Source organism: Mizuhopecten yessoensis, unplaced genomic scaffold (genome assembly GCF_002113885.1).
Source record: "Mizuhopecten yessoensis strain PY_sf001 unplaced genomic scaffold, ASM211388v2 scaffold716139, whole genome shotgun sequence".
NCBI lineage: Eukaryota > Metazoa > Mollusca > Bivalvia > Pectinida > Pectinidae > Mizuhopecten > Mizuhopecten yessoensis.
In genome coordinates, this window is record NW_018479967.1 from 32,554 (window position 1) to 49,893 (window position 17,340).

At 34.9% G+C, this 17,340-nt stretch overlaps 1 protein-coding gene across 8 annotated transcripts; it reads left to right on the top strand.

The window, feature by feature from the left end:
- The first annotated feature begins 826 nt into the window (after nt 1-826).
- Nucleotides 827-16,337, top strand: LOC110441815 (receptor-type tyrosine-protein phosphatase alpha-like). Of its 8 annotated transcripts, XM_021485076.1 has the most exons (13): nt 827-951; nt 2,023-2,168; nt 3,077-3,212; nt 3,810-3,932; nt 7,276-7,375; nt 8,093-8,166; nt 8,456-8,587; nt 9,566-9,691; nt 10,580-10,737; nt 11,393-11,528; nt 12,488-15,550; nt 15,589-15,627; nt 15,666-15,742. In XM_021485076.1, exons 1-11 carry the CDS (start codon nt 877-879, stop codon nt 12,569-12,571), a joined length of 1,290 nt encoding a protein of 429 aa, XP_021340751.1. In that variant the 5' UTR covers nt 827-876; the 3' UTR covers nt 12,572-15,550; nt 15,589-15,627; nt 15,666-15,742. The 8 variants fall into 8 exon arrangements, with proteins under 8 accessions (XP_021340751.1, XP_021340752.1, XP_021340753.1 ...); XM_021485077.1 differs by lacking the exons at nt 15,589-15,627; nt 15,666-15,742 and adding an exon at nt 15,743-16,337; XM_021485078.1 differs by lacking the exons at nt 15,589-15,627; nt 15,666-15,742 and adding an exon at nt 15,743-16,337 and having other exon boundaries at nt 12,488-15,355.
- Nucleotides 16,338-17,340: the final 1,003 nt, after the last annotated feature.

The following is a 17,340-nucleotide window of genomic DNA, read 5'->3' on the forward strand; positions in this document are numbered from 1 at the left end:
ATGTGCGCACGGTGTGTGAACGATGTGTGCACGATATGCGAACGATAAAAAAAAGGGGACGGTCGTTGCTTGCGCACATTTGTGCGCATGATGGACGAACGTTGTACGATAACAATCGTGGTTGGGTGTAAATTGAGGAATGGCTTAACAATATATACGGTTTCGTGTTTAAAAATATAAACTTTATTTTTAAGAATGTTTCTATAATCTAGCTACATCAATAAGCTTATCTTTATACTTTCTTAAATTTAGAAATTGTGTTTTCGGTGTTTGTTTAAGCGACCTTATTCGACACATGTAAAATTATAACACAGTCCCTTATACAGGTAAACATAGCCATTTTGTACATGTACTTTGACCGNATATGTGTATCAATGTCTACATTGTGTTATATGTGTAATAATGTCTACATTGTGTTCTATGTGTACTACATTGTGTTATATGTGTATTAATGTCTACATTGTGTTTTATGTGTATTAATGTCTTCATTGTGTTATATGTGTACTACATTGTGTTCTATGTGCATTAATGTCTANGTAACAATTCAAATCGTATACTATAGCTTATGAATTTTCAGAATCCGTATTCTTGTACATTGTATTCAATCTCTTTTCATAAATCAAATCAATTTGCTTTTCCCAACGTAATTAAAGATAATTCAAGCACAAAGACAGGAGACACATGTTCAATAGTCTAATAGTACTATTGAGGGATAGATCATATTCAATACAATCATTGTCAAACGTTACCAAAACAAAGTGTAGTTATGAATGATACCCTCTCATTTTCTATCATGAACAATGTTTTGTCCAATCATTTCAGCCAAAAGTTGAAAAGTACTGGCCTGATGCTGGGTCTTCGATTTCACATGATGGTATGAAGATAAGTTTTATATCTTCAAAAGAATACGCAGCCTACACAGTTCGGAAGTTGAAGCTAGAAAATGAAAATGTAAGAATTGTGTTAATTGAAATGATCAAACCTAAGGTTTTTTTTACAATATATGTTTGAAGGGTGTATTGTTATTGAAAAACGAAAATATAATATTTGTTAAAACAGAAATAATAAATTGCATTTTTTTCACCTTTGTTTATGCTTAAAAAGTGGAGTGTTGTTTTATGTGATACAAGTGTACATTTAAACTTTGTCAATTAACGCAATTACATTTTAAAGTACACATTGTACTACAGCAACTTCGAATTTTGTGTTATGATCTTATATACACCGTACCATGTTGCAGCGTTCTGTTTTTCGTGGGGGGAATAAGAATTATTTTTTACATATTATTTATCTTTAGTATTCCAATATACTTCCTAATTCCCGTCAACTTTTCCTCAATCTGAGTATTAATATACAACAAATACCAAACCGGCATAGTCAACAAACAGCAGGACATTGAATTATCTCCCCTTTAACTTTTAGAATCTTCTCGACGGGTCACTGACAAAATTCACGGAGTGCAACCGCGACATGCGGTTGCCATTAGAATATTCAGATATCGTTATTTACGCGTTCATGAAATAAAAGTGTATGTATAATTAGATAAGTATCACTAACAAACTCAGAATTTTATTTAAAAAACCTACAATTCATATACTGACATTTTTTAAAAATAACGGTTGTCATAATATCAGGGTTAAGAATAACATTATCAATCATATCCATCTAGGCACATCCAATATTTTTTAAATTGTTCCTAAATCACACATGATTCCATCAATCACCTTCCAGTTTGGAAAAGTCTTCACAGTAATCCAGCTGTCTTAAGGCTTAGATACTTTTGTAAGGAACATAATCCCGGTTTATCAAAACAACACTCAATGTTCTGATATTATGTCATGGTTACATGAACAACCGAACATAACTGATACTTATCTCTGACTTAGCTCGCTGAGCTCGAATTCGATTAAAACATTTCTACTGTTCGTAGTTTTGAAGGAAACCGATTATGTTAACTGTTATTAACAGTTTAAATGAATATCCATCTTGGTCTTCAGTTTACATGTTTGCGGTATATTGCAGACACAGAAGACCAGAGTAATCAGTCAGTTTCATCTCCTCAAGTGGCCAGACCATGGAACACCAGACGTCATGCATTTTGCACTCCTGTTGCTCCATATGGATTCTGTGAATTCCAAGCTGTCCGGACCAATAGTTGTACACTGCAGGTAATACATTGTAAATGGCGGGACGATACTTGTAAATTTAATCCGACTGTCAACTTCAGTTATCCATGTACAAGGTACAAGTAAGTACGACCGAACCAAAGATCGTCCACTTCAGGTATGGCACAAGTTTTGTACTCCCTCAGTACATACTTAATTTCCAATTATAGTCCGCTACATTTTGTACACAGATCTTGTACCTCTCCGGTTAGCATGACTGGACCATTGATCACCCAATTAATGTATGACACTTATCTTGTATTCCAAAAATGAAACCTACCGGGCCAATGAAATAGTCAATCATTGAAAAACATCATAAAACACTACATATATTTTATAGCATTGATGCATTGTAGGTGTCAAGTAAAACCTATGAATGATTGGCCACTGACAGTTAAACAGAGGCCTTGTTCTTATCCCTTTAGGTCGGGGTTTAAAATAGAAACCCCACCCCAAGAGCCAACTATTAAGGGAACCCCCTGCAGAAATGAGGATTTGGTTTCGTGCCTTCCTTTTCGGGACGCCAAAGGGACAAAATAAATCTGCTGCATCAATTGCAACATAAGGATTTATTTTTCAATCTTCTCTGTACTTCGTTTCAAACTTTTTTCATTCCTATTGCCTCACTTGGCTTTATATCACCTTTGGACTTGAACGATCTCCAAAGTGGGCCAGGGAACAAACCGAAGATTTTAATACTACCTTCTTCTTAAAATTTCAAATCATAAAAAACAAACACAATATATAAATACGATCCTAACTCAATGTTGACACAAAAAAAGACAAGAGGGCCGGAAGAGATACCAACACACAAAAGAAACAGATGCGAAAAGATGTGCCAATGAATATTTCCGGCACCTCGAGTAGATCTCGTTTGGCACCGTAGCCTATTCTATTCTCTTACGTTGCAGTGCTGGTGTAGGACGCACAGGGACATTCATAGCATCAGACGTGTTGTTCAGACATGGCAAATCCACTGGTCGGGTGGACCCCCCTGCTTACGTACAGAGCATGAGACAGGACAGGATGGACATGGTGCAGACAAAAGTAAGATATATACCGATACACTTATTTATTTATTTGTGTAAACTATTTCGGTCGATAAAAATGTATGAAATATGTATTCGTATTATAGTGATGTAATATATAATATACTTTTTACATATATGTTCCTCTTTAAAATCACTTTCTGATGTTCAATCCATATGTTAAAATCGTCGTATTTGATCTGTTAAGCATTTCTCGGAAAATGTCGTAGTGTTGAAAATAGTGTGGAACATCATCATAGATAGTGACTTCCTTTTGAATGCATTGAAAGGCGTGTCCAGTTAAATATTACCTTAAATCACCAATTTCCTGTCGTTATTTAACAATTGCATAAATATTTGTTTTATGCATTATACACGTAAACATTAAGCAAAATATCAAAAATGTGTTACAATTACGTTTCACCTTTACCGTGTTTGTGATTTATCACTCCTGATCTATGTGATAGACAGCGGTAAGAGTGATGTATTTATTGCTTATTTTTAACAACATCAATCTGTGATACATTCAAATATGTTTTTCATTTGAGGAAGTTTATTTCCTAGTCTATCAGCTGATGTATAAACGAGGTTGGTTACACTTTGTTTACAAATATAGCCACAGTATGTGTTTATATATCATGCCCTGGTGGAGCTCTTTCTCATTGACAACACCAAACTGACCGCTGGCGACTTCGATTCTAATTGCCTGAAATCCTCTCGTCTCCTTCAGGAATATAAGGTTAGTGACATTTTGTTTGTACTAGTTGAAAACATAACCAGCTTCTGAGTTTCGAACAACAAACAAACGAAATTCAAAGCTGAACAAATTATTCGATTTAAATTGAAACAAATCAAACCAAGTTGAAAACATCATTAAACATTAAATGAGTAAGGAATACTTATAGAAATGTTCGAATTTAACAACTTGCCTTGTTTTTAGGGTTGTCAGCGGTTAGCCGGTTAACCGTTTACTCGGTTAGAAGACCGCGATCCGGTTAATTAAATCGATAACAGAATAGTAGGACATGTATTTACTCTATGGGAAGCTTCATGTTTACCAATTAAGCCGAAATCGAATTTCTTTTTTATAAAAACAGTGTCCATATTGCACTGTAACGGTGTCGTGTTTGTGCTTGGTAGGACATCCTGACAAAGAGATACCGACAACTCATTCGAAACAGATTTCTAAAAGCAGCCAGAATGTATAGTTGCGAAATGCCAACTTTTCGATGTAAAACTCGCTTTCAGTGTGAGAAAAATAAATCTCAAGAGTACACATTTATATGATATATGTCAGTGAAACGTTAAAAGAGTTGCAATCATCTATTATTGTATCCCACTTTATCTTGATAAATGTTGATACTAAATTATACTTCACCCTTGTATTTTCTGCGTTTTGTTGATGAGGGCTTGATGATAATATGTTATACTTTTGAATGGAAGAATTGCTAAAAATACAATGTACAGTTGTGGGATCGCACAACGTTACACGATGTGCGGTGCGTGCAAAATGTGCGCACGGTGTGTGAACGATGTGTGCACGATATGCGAACGATAAAAAAAAGGGGACGGTCGTTGCTTGCGCACATTTGTGCGCATGATGGACGAACGTTGTACGATAACAATCGTGGTTGGGTGTAAATTGAGGAATGGCTTAACAATATATACGGTTTCGTGTTTAAAAATATAAACTTTATTTTTAAGAATGTTTCTATAATCTAGCTACATCAATAAGCTTATCTTTATACTTTCTTAAATTTAGAAATTGTGTTTTCGGTGTTTGTTTAAGCGACCTTATTCGACACATGTAAAATTATAACACAGTCCCTTATACAGGTAAACATAGCCATTTTGTACATGTACTTTGACCGTAGTTCTCCCCCGCCCGTTTCAAATCTTCCTTTTCTGTCTAAGATATTGGAGAAGGTTGTGTCCCGGCGTTTAGAGGTTCATCACCATGCAAACAGTCTCCATGACAACATGCAATCGGCCTAACGCATGGGACACTCTACTGAGACGGCCCTCCTGCATGTACATAGTGATATAGCTTCTGCATTGGATAACAAGTGCAGAGCGGTGCTTGTCATGCTGGACCTGTCAGCTGCATTTGACGTCATCGACCATGGCATACTTTATTAACGTCAGGAATACTCTTATGGAGTGACTGATACCGCACTATGCTGGATACAGTCATACCTGAGTGAACGACGATGTGTGTTGCCATCGGATCTGCCACCTGACATGACAAAGTACTAGATTTCGGGGTTCCTCAAGGGTCGGTGTTAGAACCACGAAAATATTGTATGTACTCCAAACCGATTGGAGAGATTTGTCGTCGCCATAGCCTTCGCTATCATTGCTATGCGATGACGCACAAATGTACATGGTCATAAAACCACAGGACAGTTGGAATATAGTCTCAGAAAATCTGGAAACTTGTCTGACAGATATCAGTATCTGGATGAACGCCAACATGCTTAAACTCTATCAAGAAAAGACGGAACTAATCGTCTTTTCCCAAAAGTGTCAGCAAACAATGGCTCTCCAGCTCAAGGTTGGTGCCATAACTATTGAGACTGTTCCAGCTGTTAAAAACCTATGGGTATACTTTGACAGTTCTCTGAACATGGAGAAACAAGTGAACGCTATTGCCAAATTCTGCTACTACAAGATCAGGAACATCGGCTGTATTCGGCAGTTTCTAACTGCAGATGCATGCAAGATTTTGGTGCATTCACTTGTTACCTCTCGGTTGGATTATGGTAACGCCCTGCTCTGTGGTATATCTGACAAACTAACTAGTCGTCTGCAAAGGGTCCAGAACACTGCAACACGACTAGTTACTCGTACTCGTAAGAGAGAGCACATCACACCTGCGCTTTATTCGTTGCACTGGTTACCTGTACGATACAGGTCGCAGTACAAAATTCTGGTATACACATACAAGGCACTGAATGGAACAGCTCATCAGTACCTACAGGAGCTTGTTACCCTGTATCAGCCGTCAAGATCACTGCGGTCGGAGCTAGAATCTTTGTTGTGTGTCCCAAAATCTCGTACGGAAACAGATGCTTTGGGAGGGTTTCGGCTACGTTGTGGAATAGCTTACCATCTGCTATTAGGAAGTCAAATGCCCTGGCCGAGTTCAAGAGGGACATAAAAACTCACCTCTTCACGTCTGCATTTTAGAATCTTTGCAAAGACGTCATGTAAATACCACCCTTTTATTTGTTCAATTATGTGCACATTGCTTGTTAAATGTATGAAAGTGATTGCAAGCCTTTGTTTTTTGTTTTCACAATTATAACCATTACTATTATCCATATGTTGTAAAGCGCCTTAGAGTAATTTTACAAATTATATAGGGCGCTATATAAATGATGTATATTATTATTATTATTATTATTATTATTATTATTATTATTATAGGCCAAACCGAATGCAAATAACAAATACCAAACGTCCAGTTGTGTTTTCATAACGGTAATACAGTATCATATATCAGCTCTACCCGTCAGGCACAGGTAAAACTTCGGTCACTCACTCAATTGTTATTTTCCTGTTCTGCTACCTTGGAGCCAAACCCATTCTTGACAGTCTAACGGTTACGGTAATACTGTGTAACACGCATTGTAAAATTGTACATAATCTTAATTATTGTGATGAGAAATTACAGTAATATTAAAGTGTATATTATTGTATACGAGCCTTCCGTATATTTTTAATTCCGATATGTTGATCAACAAAATGTACCAAATCGCACAGTTGTGCGGAGAGAAGCATACAACGGGGCAAACGATGGTTAAATCGCACAGTTGTGCGCACCATGTGTGGACGATGTTCGGACGGTGTGTGAGCGATGTATGCACGTGTGCGCATGCTACTTTTGGTGCGTTGTGTGGTCAGACTACTGTATGTGTTGTTTTTTGTTTGATTACCTAACTGACCGATTAATCGGTCGGATGATTTTACGAGTTGTAATCAGTTACTACAGTTCGTTCGTTTTGACAAAACTACTTATCTTCAATGAGTTATAAATAAGTGAGAAAAAAACTCACATTCAAGCTTTCTGTTGCTGTCAGAAACTCAATGGAAAACGCCCAACCATTCCCGAAGACCTGATGTCAAATGGCTTAATGCCACAGAACCAGAGGAAAAACAGGGACCAAGAAATACTGCCAGGTAACTTGGTTATATTATGAGTTCATTAAGCTAACATGGGTTCGTAGAAAACATATCCGCATTTACACAAAAAAAAATTGCGCCGATCACTTTTGTGTGGATCCTATTTCCGGTTCAGGCCGGTACATGGCGCGAGCAGACGTTCTTCTAGAAGTTGATAAAATAAGTTCCAAATCGGGAAAATTCATTCTTAAGTTGTTTAATAAGTCGTTCTCAACTTCTTCTTGGATATTGCCATACCGACAATTTATGATAATGAATATATCATGCCACCGGTACAAGATATATAGGGTTTATAGAGGATAAATTGAGTTGCTTGCGGGTACAAAACGACAACCAATACATAAAGACAGTGTTACTTTTTCTAAAGAAAGAAGCCATGCTGTTAGCCTGGATCAATAACTACACTGAACGTGTCATCAAGCTGTCATACACCGATATACTTTAAGTGCCTGTACTTCATAGTATACCTGTCAATTGCATTTGGTAATTATGACCGACCCTTCTACTAACACGTGCAATATTGATGTACTGTAAAATTGGAATAATTAAATGTACAGTCCAACTTAAAACACGGGCTGTACCTTGATCTGCAAGGCGTTATAAAATTGAGAGTTATTTAAAATAATGAAGGATACTGTATCAGAGAACTAGTGGGATTTTTTCATGATTGATATAGCATATATTCACGGATTAAAAGCAGAAATTTTATTGCAGGCAACCAACACCGTCCACTTTTGTCATCACACCCAGCCAACAAGACCGACTATATTAATGCTGTGTTTCTTCCGGTAATTTTCAATACAATTATGCCACCTTATTGAGAAAATGCATGTATTATTGAAAATAGTTTCCCACTTAAATATTCATAAAACTTTTGATATGATAGGCAATAAACACAAGAATCCATGAATTCATCATATCATTTTGAATAATTAGGTTATTCTAATCTAAAGAAGTTTCGCGGAAGAAAATACTCAAAACGAGACGTTAATATTTTATATATATCTATATTCTATTTTCTAAAATAGTTATGTTGTAATAAAATGCCTGATTTTTTTATTGATATTCTTGTTGCAGACAGTTCAGAGATATGAGGGATATATAGCGACTCAGTGGCCTCTCCCGGAAACTGCGGACGACTTCTGGGCGATGATTCACGACTACAGGTCTACGGCAGTGGTCATTTTGGACAGCGATGCTGATACCAATGTTCGTTAAACTGTCAACTTTCATGTTTAGTTTAAGAAATCGAGACAGACAACAACATGCTTTTGTATCCGTTATAGATGTGTCATTGTATATATTAGAATGTTAAGTAACATAAAAAAAAGTATGTTTTCAGTGAACGACTACCGATGTTTATGGTCTCGTTATAAGTAAAAAAAAAAAACAGGAAACGTATTCAGTTCGAGATGAATGCTAATATCAGTTAACTAGAGAAAAACATTCAGGATTCATCTTATACAATTTCGCCAGTGATATTTCGAATTGTAAAAGACTTGATACAACGTGTATCTTTTACACTGTGACATATATCAAAAGTTATATTTGTCACGGTGTGAAAATATCATTTTCGGTCTTTACTAATCAGAACAGATCTCTCTATTCACTTTATTGAGAGCACCATATTTTTTATTCAGATACAGGTAGGTATTTGGTATACGTGATGTTTTCGCTCACCTTTGCTACACTAACTAAGGTATTAATTTACCTACGCAATGGATACCATTTCTTTAAGCAAATCTTACCTCTTTATATCGGAGAATGGTACAACATTTCTTTCGTATCCAATTCAAAATGGCGTGCAGCCTTGTTGTCAAGTAAGACGTCATCACAATATGGCGCCATCATATCCCAAATTTGTTTGATGCCGTAACATTTGTGTCTTTGTTGACAGTTTTAAATTATTATAAATAGTAAATTTAATGTCTTCCCGTTAAATTTCATATATATTTCACTCGTATGTGAAAAAATATTTTGATTGTTGTAGGACATTTTAGAAATGTTGTATTACGTGAAACTAGAAAAATAAAACGTTTTATTATGTTTTTCATCTCATTCAAAAGCGTTATTTTGTGAGCCGCAAAAATCATCATCACATTCAACTGAAATATGGACATGAAAAAATCTGATAATAAATTCACAATGTCCGTACTATGAGCTGTTATATATTATTTTTTTACACAGGATCCCAACTTGATGCCATCGGGGGAAGAGCCCAAGATCTCAGCAGGCATTTTCTCTGTACAAACGTCGAGTGACCCATGGACTGAGGGTTCCATCGCCATTGCAGAAGTGTACTTAACTAAAGTGGTAGGTAAATCACTTTTCGACATGTTTAGTCTTATAATCATATAGGCTAGTTATTTTTTTTTCATTTTAAGATAATATTAGAATGACATTTTAGAGATAATCAAATTCATATCGTGGTATATGGAGACAGTTTTCTATTACCGTAATATTGACTAAAATAATAACAGAAGAAAAGGGTTCTGTGTTGTTATTGGCATTTTTATCGCAACTTCCATCAAAATTTAGAACCTGTTATTATTTTTTCAAAACAATATTGTTTTAAATTTAGAACTTCCCCGATACTATTATGACATAGTGTTGTTGACAGATATGGTAGCAATGGCAACCAGTTAAAATATGTTTATTAGTACAATGTGAATATTCAGTCAATTTGTCATTGTTTTTTTGTCTTCGAAACCATTGAGCACATTCTTCGGCAATGTTTATCGTTCTTCTGAAGATGTATTATGTGTACACCCTCGATGATTTCCAGGAGTTAAAGTATGCAAAATGAATAAATAAATAAAACAAAATTTAGAGAAAATTGAAATATTCATAGTTTATGCAAATTACAATGACACCAATAATTAAGGACGCAAAAATCTCAGTAATTATATAGTTAAATATTCAATATTAAAGCAACATTATTTTGAAAGTTTGATTTGATTTTGGTGCCGTTGAGACAAATAAGGCTTTAAAATAAAATAAATCAGACTATTGAATTAAATAGCGGGTGCTGTTAAGATCAATTTGAAAAATTAACCCTATTCCAAGTATGAATACAAAGCTGTAGGCAAGAAGAAATTATCTTTGATAATCATGAGACATAAAGGGAAAAAAAGAACGATGAAATGACCGACGAAACAAAAATCTCCGTTTACGGTTTGTATTCTTTTATTGATTTTATAGGGAGATAAAGATTCACAGAAACTCAAAATATTCAAAATATGTGACTGGCCCAATGACGAACAAACGTGTCCCGAAGGCTGCGTTACGCAGATAGTGTACGCGTCACAGGAATGGCAGAGAAACGTCACTTCCGCTGGTCCCATCACTGTCGTCTGCAGGTTTGTGTCTATGCTGTTTAAGATAACCGTCGTTTCCTGCTGCATTTGAGCATTACCGTAAATGTATCGTAAATTTGGCTTTTACAATGTTCATGTAGTCGTTTCGTTTGAAAACAATTACAGGTTGAACTGTATTAACTGCATATTGACAACAAATGTGTTTCTATAAATGCTAAGTTTTAAACTTGAAGGCATATGAAAAAAAAACCATTATACATTGTTCATATGTTGATTGGCACGCTACCAACTACAACCCTTAAATCTATATCTAACAAACGAAATAATTCGTATATAAAAATACATTGAATGAAAGCTTGAAATATCCGACGAGGTTGTGTTTTATAGATGACCACGAATTCACGTGGTACAAACATTCAATGGATATGACTACATCTTAAGTTGAAAGGTGAATTAAACTTATATTCATGTACTTAGTGTTATGGTTAGATATTTGAGCATAATAACATAGCAGCATACGAAATTTTAATATGGAAACGATGAGATGTTCGTTAAACACTGTCCCAAGGTTGTCTCTCTCCTGTTAAGAAAGGAACACCATGATGGCAATTTTTCTCATTGTTAAAAAAATGCATCATTAATTTGTCGAAGATTATCCGACAAAACCCGTAATGGTTCATTTATATTATTTTTTCAGGAACGGGGCCTCGAAAAGTGGAGTATTTTGTACCGTTGCTAATGCTATTGAAAACATCAACCTTAACCATCACATGAGTCTGGTTCAGGTTGTGAGACAGCTACAGCTTCGTCGTCCGTCCTTCATCAACACTTACGTACGTATCCCTAGCTATCTTTGTTATCAAACACAACCAGAAAACAAGTAAGACCACTTAGGTATTTTTCATTGATCTACGATGCCAGGTTATGACATATCTCGTTTTTCTTTTCATTACAGGCCTTCTTTTTTTTACGTTATATAATCACATGAAAACATTACTTTTTGCTTTCCGAAAGTTTGAAAGAAAGCGCCGATGAAGACAGAATAATGGTGTAAACCCGTGGCGTTGCAGTACGTTTTGCCAGGTTCAATTCTAACAGAAAGTTACCTAAGGCAAAACAAATGGCGTATGAATTGTTGAATGCTTAACCACAATTCAGACAAGGATGCGTTAAAACCGAGTATATTTTACTGATTCAAATAGTTCAGCTACGTCTATTATGCCACTTATCTAATCTCATTAGGCAACGCTTTAGAATTCCTAGTTAATCTATTAATGTATGAGCATTTTGTGGCAAGATGTTCCTTGTGTTTGATTTAATGTTGAAAGCGTGGTCTTTCATATTTATTTTCAAAACAATTTTAATTATTATATGCTTGAAGATTTCTCGCAATCACATTGGTCGGGTCCTATACACGTGACCAGTCCTCAAAATCTCATGTAGAGTGGTTATCCGGTCAATATCGATTTCTAAATATAGCCTATATGGAAAAAACCTGGAACTTGTCGTAGTGCATGCTCAGTTAGAACGGAACGCGATCTGTCAGAGAACAGCAGAGGATTGCTGCTGGCGACACTTCGCCTCCGTTACATTAATAAATTTCGAAACAAAAAGTCAATTGGTCATCGTTTCAATGAGCCCATTTACCTTGACTATGATTAGAATAGAATCCCTTTTGGTATCAATTATATTTCCAACAAATCTAGAACAAAAGAGCTGTTCGTGTGTATACACCTGATACAGTGTATAAAGGTATGACATGACAGTTTTACTAGTCTGTTTTTCATTGCAGGAGAGCTACGTCATGTGCAATCGAGAAGTTAAGGTACATTTTGATTCCTTGTCAGAATACCAAAACTACGAAGGACCATCTTAAAATTAATATGTACGTTTGACAGTGTTCAGTGTATAAAGTTGGACAGAAAACAATGTTTATATATTTTACATCTCGGTGAAATCGTAAACTTTATTTATATGCACAGAAACTTTTCTATAACATAATCATTTTGTATTGTTAGCAGTGTCATCTAACCCATTTATGTCTGTCCTATCATACCGTAAAACGGGTTGTCTTCATTGAGTTCTTATGAAAATCAATTAATCAAATGTTCATCATTCAAAGTTTCACGATTGTAGAATAAGAACTGTTTTATTATCAATCTCACTTACACAGAATATTCTAGTTTTCTGCCAAACGTGAACAATTGGTGATCATTTGTGTTATTTCAATCATGATGCAATTCTAGAGATCACTATTATATATTTAACAAAACTTCATCTCCACGTTTAGTTAAGGATTTTCGTACTTATCATTATGTCTCCAAAGCTAAATTAATTATTTGTAGTACGTGTATTTCAACTTGTATGTTTCCGACCCTAGCCAGATACATCTTCATGCGAGTTGACCAATAACTATATATTACATTTGTAATTATATTTTTACACACAGAATTGAATTGGTTTGTACAAAAGTATATCTGAAGGAACAAAGTAGCATTTTTGCGACAAAGTATTAATTGGTTAAAGACCATATCTATGATGAAAAACATAGTGTAACCCTCTATACGGTTATAGCATGAACTTACCTTCTCATATAAAAGTATTATATATTCATCAAAATATATAGCACCTTGTCAACATATATTGCTTATATATGTTTTAACATTTTGTACTGATCAGATTTATCTGCATGAAATTTTACTTTTTTATTCTCATATATATACTTAATCGTATTTGTTCACATAAAGTGGTTGTACATATTGTAGTACGACTCTAATTACTTAATGTATGCATGCGTTTTCTTAAACGATTATGATCACAAGGGGAAATCATTTTTGTCATTTAATAGGGCACTTAAAACATTTCAATGCAGCTTGCTAAGGCTTGCTTAAAGGAAAACTTCAACACTTGTTTTATGAACCGCATAAAATTGGCAATCTATGACAGGAAAGTCACTAAGTGTTTCAATATTTTTAGAGTTCTTTGACTCCATTCATTCCTGTAAGGTGTTCGGTTTTCCTGCAACCTCTGATATACTATAAGCGTTTGAATTAGGAGTTTATAATTTTCATATTCTTCTCAAATACAACCATGTGTTCATTGCATCCGGTTCACATTATCAATTTATTATTCACGGGGAGGATGAAGCATAGTGCATTGGTACAGATTGATCAATTAATAACAAGAGACTACATGTCAATGTGCGATTATGAAGTCTTTCCAATGGATGTTTCCTATGCGAGGAGAGAACTGTCTTGTTGTCGTCCCGTTTATTTCATTTTAGCTAACATGGCACGAGGTGTCTGTGTATTTGTGCCATTGATAATGTCCATCGTCCGTTTGCCTGTTGTCTAGCGTTTTTCGTCATTACTTTTTTCATCCGGCGACAACATTTGACACATCACAATGCCTACCGGCACGATATTTGGCAGGAAGTTAACACTGTACTTAGACCAGTAGTTATCAACTTCATTCAAGGTCGCAGACATCAAATGTATCGTAAACCTCAAACGACTTCTTGTTAAGTACTAAACGACATAGAATCAAATAATCTGTTTGTAGCTAGCTGATTTGATGGGCTAGGATGAATGTCTTTGATCAATTAAATATCATACTGATAAGATTTCATAATTGAACAAGGGGGATATTGTCGTGAAATTTAGCAGGTACATTGATAAATATTTTCAAAAGAAAATTGCCTGTACTTTTATTCAAATTTACTTGTGTCAAATATGTTTATCAACCCAAAAGACTGTTTTTCAAGATCAAAGCGTACTATAGTCTTGATATTCGGCCTGTCGCTTGTTCATGTAAAATATGGAAAAAAAGAAGTTACATTCAATGTATCCGAGCGTTACGCTAGAATTTGTCCAATATAATGTAAGTATAACACATCAGAAGTGGAATACAGACCCCATTGGCCTCTTGATTTATAACAATGTCTAAATTATATTGTAGTGTGTGCTGGTATACTTATTTTTCTGTTTTGCGTTGCAAATTAATTTAGTATTATCAAATTCCATGTTATATTTGACCTTATGTTCTGATGGTTGAACGTATCAAACTTGTTAGTTCAGAGCATCTGATCCGGTGTAATGTTGCAATATCTAACCAGGTTTCTAAATTTAGTTTTCTAGGAATTAATTACACTGATAAATTCTAGAATTCGATGGGCTGAATTTTGACGTATTAACATTAATTCCATACATCAAAAATAACCTGAACACTTTGAATCAGATTTCCATTATAGAAAGTTACTTTTTCTATAAAAAAAACAACACGATTTTGTCGAATTATCCGGATCCGGATTCAAGCAGATCTGGTATTCATTCAGAAGAGATTTTTAAATCTGTACTAAGCTATCTTCATATTTTTTAATATAATTGATTTAACAACTATAGAAGAAATGTCATTTTCTACTGCATATTTTTGTATGTAACCTATATAAAAATCATCTTTAAATACGTTCCTATGTAACCGGAATAACTAAGACATCTACACTTTATACATTGTAAAATGGGGGAAAACACAGGCGTTTACAAAGGTCCAAGTATATGTATTACTATTGATTCTGTGAACAAAGGTCCCAGTATATGTATTACTATTGAATCTGACAACAAAGGTCCCGGTATATGTATTACTATTGATTCTGTGAACAAAGGTCCCAGTATATATATTACTATTGATTCTGTGAACAAAGGTCCCGGTATATGTATTACTATTGATTCTGTAAACAAAAGTCCCAGTATATGTATTACTATTGATTCTGTAAACAAAGGTCCCGGTATATGTATTACTATTGATTCTGTAAACAAAGGTCCCAGTATATGTATTACTATTGATTCTGTGAACAAAGGTCCTGGTATATGTATTACTATTGATTCTGTAAAAAAGGTCCCGGTATATGTATTACTATTGATTCTGTGAACAAAGGTCCCGGTATATGTTTACTGTTGGACCTGTGAACAAAGGTCCCAGTATATGTATTACTATTGATTCTGTGAACAAAGGTCCCGGTATATGTTTACTGTTGGACCTGTGAACAAAGGTCCCAGTATATGTATTACTATTGACTCTGTAAACAAAAGTCCCAGTATATGTATTACTATTGACTCTGTGAACAAAGGTCCCAGTATATAATATTACTATTGACTCTGTGAACAAAGGTCCCAGTATATGTATTACTATTGATTCTGTAAACAAAAGTCCAACTTTATGAATTTCTGTGCAAAACTGATCTAGATGGTCTTTAGTAACACTAGCTATAAGTACATATATCCCTTTTTTGTATATTGACTTAAGCAAATCTGCAAATTTTATATTGTACTTTTTTCATAAATTAGACTTTCTTAAGTCCATTGACAAGAACGTTTCCATACAGAATGAAACTAACTCTATTACATCGTTCAGACAGATTTCCTGGATTTCATCTATATCATATCTATTGAAACTTGTCCCCACCAGTGTCATTTTCCTTATTGTTTTCTTGGGTGGCGCTGAGCTGGAATAAAATGTCATTACTCTATTCCACCTTTTTCGATAGATATTGTTTATGTTGTATATAAGTTTATGCAACATGGTTGACATTTCTGTAACCGTGTCTGCCATGTTATTCGTCATTTAATAAAATGACATTTACTTGACATATTCTATTTCTTTGTTGTTCTTGATGTATATATATCCAAAAACTAGCTTAGGTCGTGATCTGATAATTGTGATTGAAATGTATAGCATAAATGCTATTTACCTTATTGTTTTATTTGTATTTTAACCATTCAATGGCAATAACGTAAATGTTAACGCTATGTACAGGGAAATTAAATCGTTATATTTTCATGTATATTTAGAAATGTATATAATTATATATTGTATACAGTTGTGGGATCGCACAACGTTTTACAGTGTGCGGTGTGTTCACGATGTGTGCATGATGTGCGAACGATAAAAAAAATTGGAACGATCATTGTGCGATAAAAACCGTGGTTGGTGTAAATTGAGGAATGGCTTAACAATAGGTATGGTTTCGTGTTTAAACATATACATTTGATTTTTAAGAATGTTTCTATGTTCTAGCTACATCTATAAGCTTATGATTCTGTCTAAACTTTCTTAAATTTATTAATGTTGTTTTCGGTGTTTTTTAAACGACCTTAAACGACACATGTAAAATTTCAACACAGTCCCGTATATAGGTTAACAGAGCCACTTTCCACAGGTACTCGACCGTAGTTTTCTTCACCCGGGGTACTTACGTAACTCGTCGGGGTGTGAACACCCAGGTGAAGGGGAGCTATAGGCTAAAACGAATGCAAATAACAAAAACTGAACGTCTAGTTGTGTTTTCATAACGGTCAAACGGTATCACATATCAGCTCTATGTGTCAGGCACCGGCCAGGTAAAACTCCGGTCACTCATCCAATTGTTATTTACCCGTTCTCTTACCTTGGAGCCAAACTCATTCTTGACAGTCTAACGGTCACTGTAATACTGAGTAACACGCATTGTAAAACTATTGCGATGGGGAATTATAGTAATATATACAGTGTATATTATTGCATATCAGCCTTCCGTATTCCTTTCATTCCGATATATTGATCAACGAATTGTACCAAATTGAAACGTTGTGCGGAGAGAAGCGGTACAAC

Bases quoted from the DNA above. Each gene is read 5' to 3' on its own strand.
- LOC110441815 (XM_021485077.1), top strand. From the start codon at position 877: ATGAAGATAAGTTTTATATCTTCAAAAGAATACGCAGCCTACACAGTT. The intron at 3,933-7,275 runs GTTAGTGACATT...TGTTGCTGTCAG, and splicing joins GTCTCCTTCAGGAATATAAG to AAACTCAATGGAAAACGCCC. The intron at 7,376-8,092 runs GTAACTTGGTTA...ATTTTATTGCAG, and splicing joins GGACCAAGAAATACTGCCAG to GCAACCAACACCGTCCACTT.